The sequence below is a fragment of the Condylura cristata genome, unplaced genomic scaffold (assembly GCF_000260355.1).
Source record: "Condylura cristata isolate star-nosed mole 26May11 unplaced genomic scaffold, ConCri1.0 scaffold00032, whole genome shotgun sequence".
In the NCBI taxonomy this organism is placed as follows: domain Eukaryota; kingdom Metazoa; phylum Chordata; class Mammalia; order Eulipotyphla; family Talpidae; genus Condylura; species Condylura cristata.
In genome coordinates this window covers 18,878,970-18,880,857 of record NW_004567133.1, presented here as the reverse complement: position 1 = coordinate 18,880,857, position 1,888 = coordinate 18,878,970, and the positions used below count along the sequence as shown (strand labels likewise).

Genomic DNA, 1,888 nt, shown 5'->3' with positions numbered 1-1,888 from the left:
GGAAGCGGGCGAGTTCCCAGCAGTGGGCGAGGGGTGTTGCCAAGGACACGCCCCGGGGGCCACGGCTGAGGATCCGGGAGGGGCGGGAGTGGGTGCTAGGCACGGGACATTCCGGGCGCGAAAGGGGGAGCCGTGGTGGACCCCACAACGCGGCTGCATGGCAGGATGGACGGGGACTGGGGTTCTGGGCAGGCCTGTGAGCACTGGAAGGGGTGAGGGTGTGCACTGGCGAGCGGCCAGAGGGCTGGCAGCCACGGGCAGCCGTGGTGACCGCAGGGGGCTGGGGGGTGACGACACTGGGGAGGCTCAGCCATAAGCCGCCATTTGCGGAAGGACCAGGAGCTGTGGCCAGGCCAGCGGGAACCTGAACACGGCCTGGCGGGCCACCTCGTCCCCCTCCCGGAAACCTGCGGGCGCCCTGGACACCCAGGGGGGACAGTGCCCTCCTCCGGCTGGGCCTCAGGACCCCATCCCTGCAGGCAGATAAGAGTCAGCGGGAGCCACAGCCTCTCCCTCGGGAGGAAAGTGGGGACCAGGGATGCGCCCCACCTGGAAAACCACAAAGCAAGACCAGCCGGACCCAGGGCCCGCGGGAGGGGCCGGCTCCGGGGCTGCCTGGCCCATCGCGGATCCAGATCGGGAGGCAGGTGCGGCTGGGTCTGGGCAGCAACCCCTCGGCCCAGGGGCCCGAGGGGGGTTAGTGCCCGAGACCCGCGGGATGGCGAGGCCACTGGGTGAAGTCCCTAAAAGTCACCTCAGCGCCTGAAAGGGGGCGTTTGTGACATGCAACTCGGCCCCCATCGCCAGGAAAAGAAGTAGAGGCAGCGAAGGAGGGGGGAGAGCAGAGGTGACGGCACACGGGACCCGGGCTGCGGAGGGGTGGGGGTCCCCGGGCACAGGGCGCGGCCAGGCCCGTGCCGCCAGGCATCCCCCCCGCCGCCCACCAGGCCGGTGGGGAAATTCAGGAGCACTTTGGGTGATGAAATTCCTAATGGCGGAAAAAACAGGAGAAGATCGTCTGGCCCACAGCCTTTACAGCTTGCTTTTTGCAGATTTTCTCGTTTGAGGTTAAGGGCTAGCTGAGGCTACCTACACTTGCCTGTGAGCTAGGCCACAGCGGCGGGCAGCGGCCCGGCCCCTCCCGCCCCTCCGTCCCTCAGGCACGCCCAGCAGGTGCACAGACTCCACCCGCAGCAGCGCTGTGGTGCTGGAGTCAGCGCGCCTGTCGGTCCTGCCCGAGTGAGGAACACGCGTCACGTTCTCTGGGAGAGAGCGCGGGCCGCCCAGCTGTTTCCGTTTAGGAGAGAACAGCAAGGAATGGGGGGTCTAGGAACCACAGGGGAGGGGCCTCGGGGGAGCAGGCTCCCACGGGGACCCCCACCCGGCTCCAGCCCGGGGTCCACCCCGCCGGTCTCCGTGCTGCCATGGACTGGCCCTTGGCTCGGGCCGCCTGGACATCTGGGCCACCCGCCCTCCTCCGCGCCACTCCCCCGGCCACGCCTCCCGGTCTCCTGGGGCGGAAGGCAGGAGGGACCCAGGCCACCAGGTAAAGTGGCCCTTCAGGCAGACGGCGGGCAGCGCCTCGCGCCACGCCCAGACGGCACGCGACGGGCACACACGCACTTCGTGGCGCTCTGACGCTCACATTCCGCCGGGATCACGGGGCTCCTGCTTCGCCCGGCGACCGCACCAGGCATGCTTCTGGGCAGCTGGGTCACAGCCCACCCCGGGGCCTGAGCCACAGGCTGGGCCCAGGCCGGGAGAAGCCCGGCAGCGGCCGCTGGGAGGGGGCACACTCACGCTCTGCATCTTGGCCTCCGTGTCCACGACGTTCTTCTCCACCTGGTCAGCATTCTTCTGCAGCCGCTCGATCAGCTCCGACAGCTCC

At 69.3% G+C, this 1,888-nt stretch overlaps 1 protein-coding gene across 1 annotated transcript in view; it reads right to left on the bottom strand.

Annotated features, from left to right (window-relative positions):
* LOC101630014 (periplakin) overlaps nucleotides 1-1,888 on the bottom strand; it is a 20,777-nt gene that overhangs the window by 6,074 nt on the left and 12,815 nt on the right. Inside the window, exon 4 of the mRNA XM_012731662.1 lies at nucleotides 1,646-1,884. Within this exon, the coding sequence (XP_012587116.1) occupies nucleotides 1,646-1,884 (239 nt within the window). The remainder of the gene's footprint in view (nucleotides 1-1,645; nucleotides 1,885-1,888) is intronic.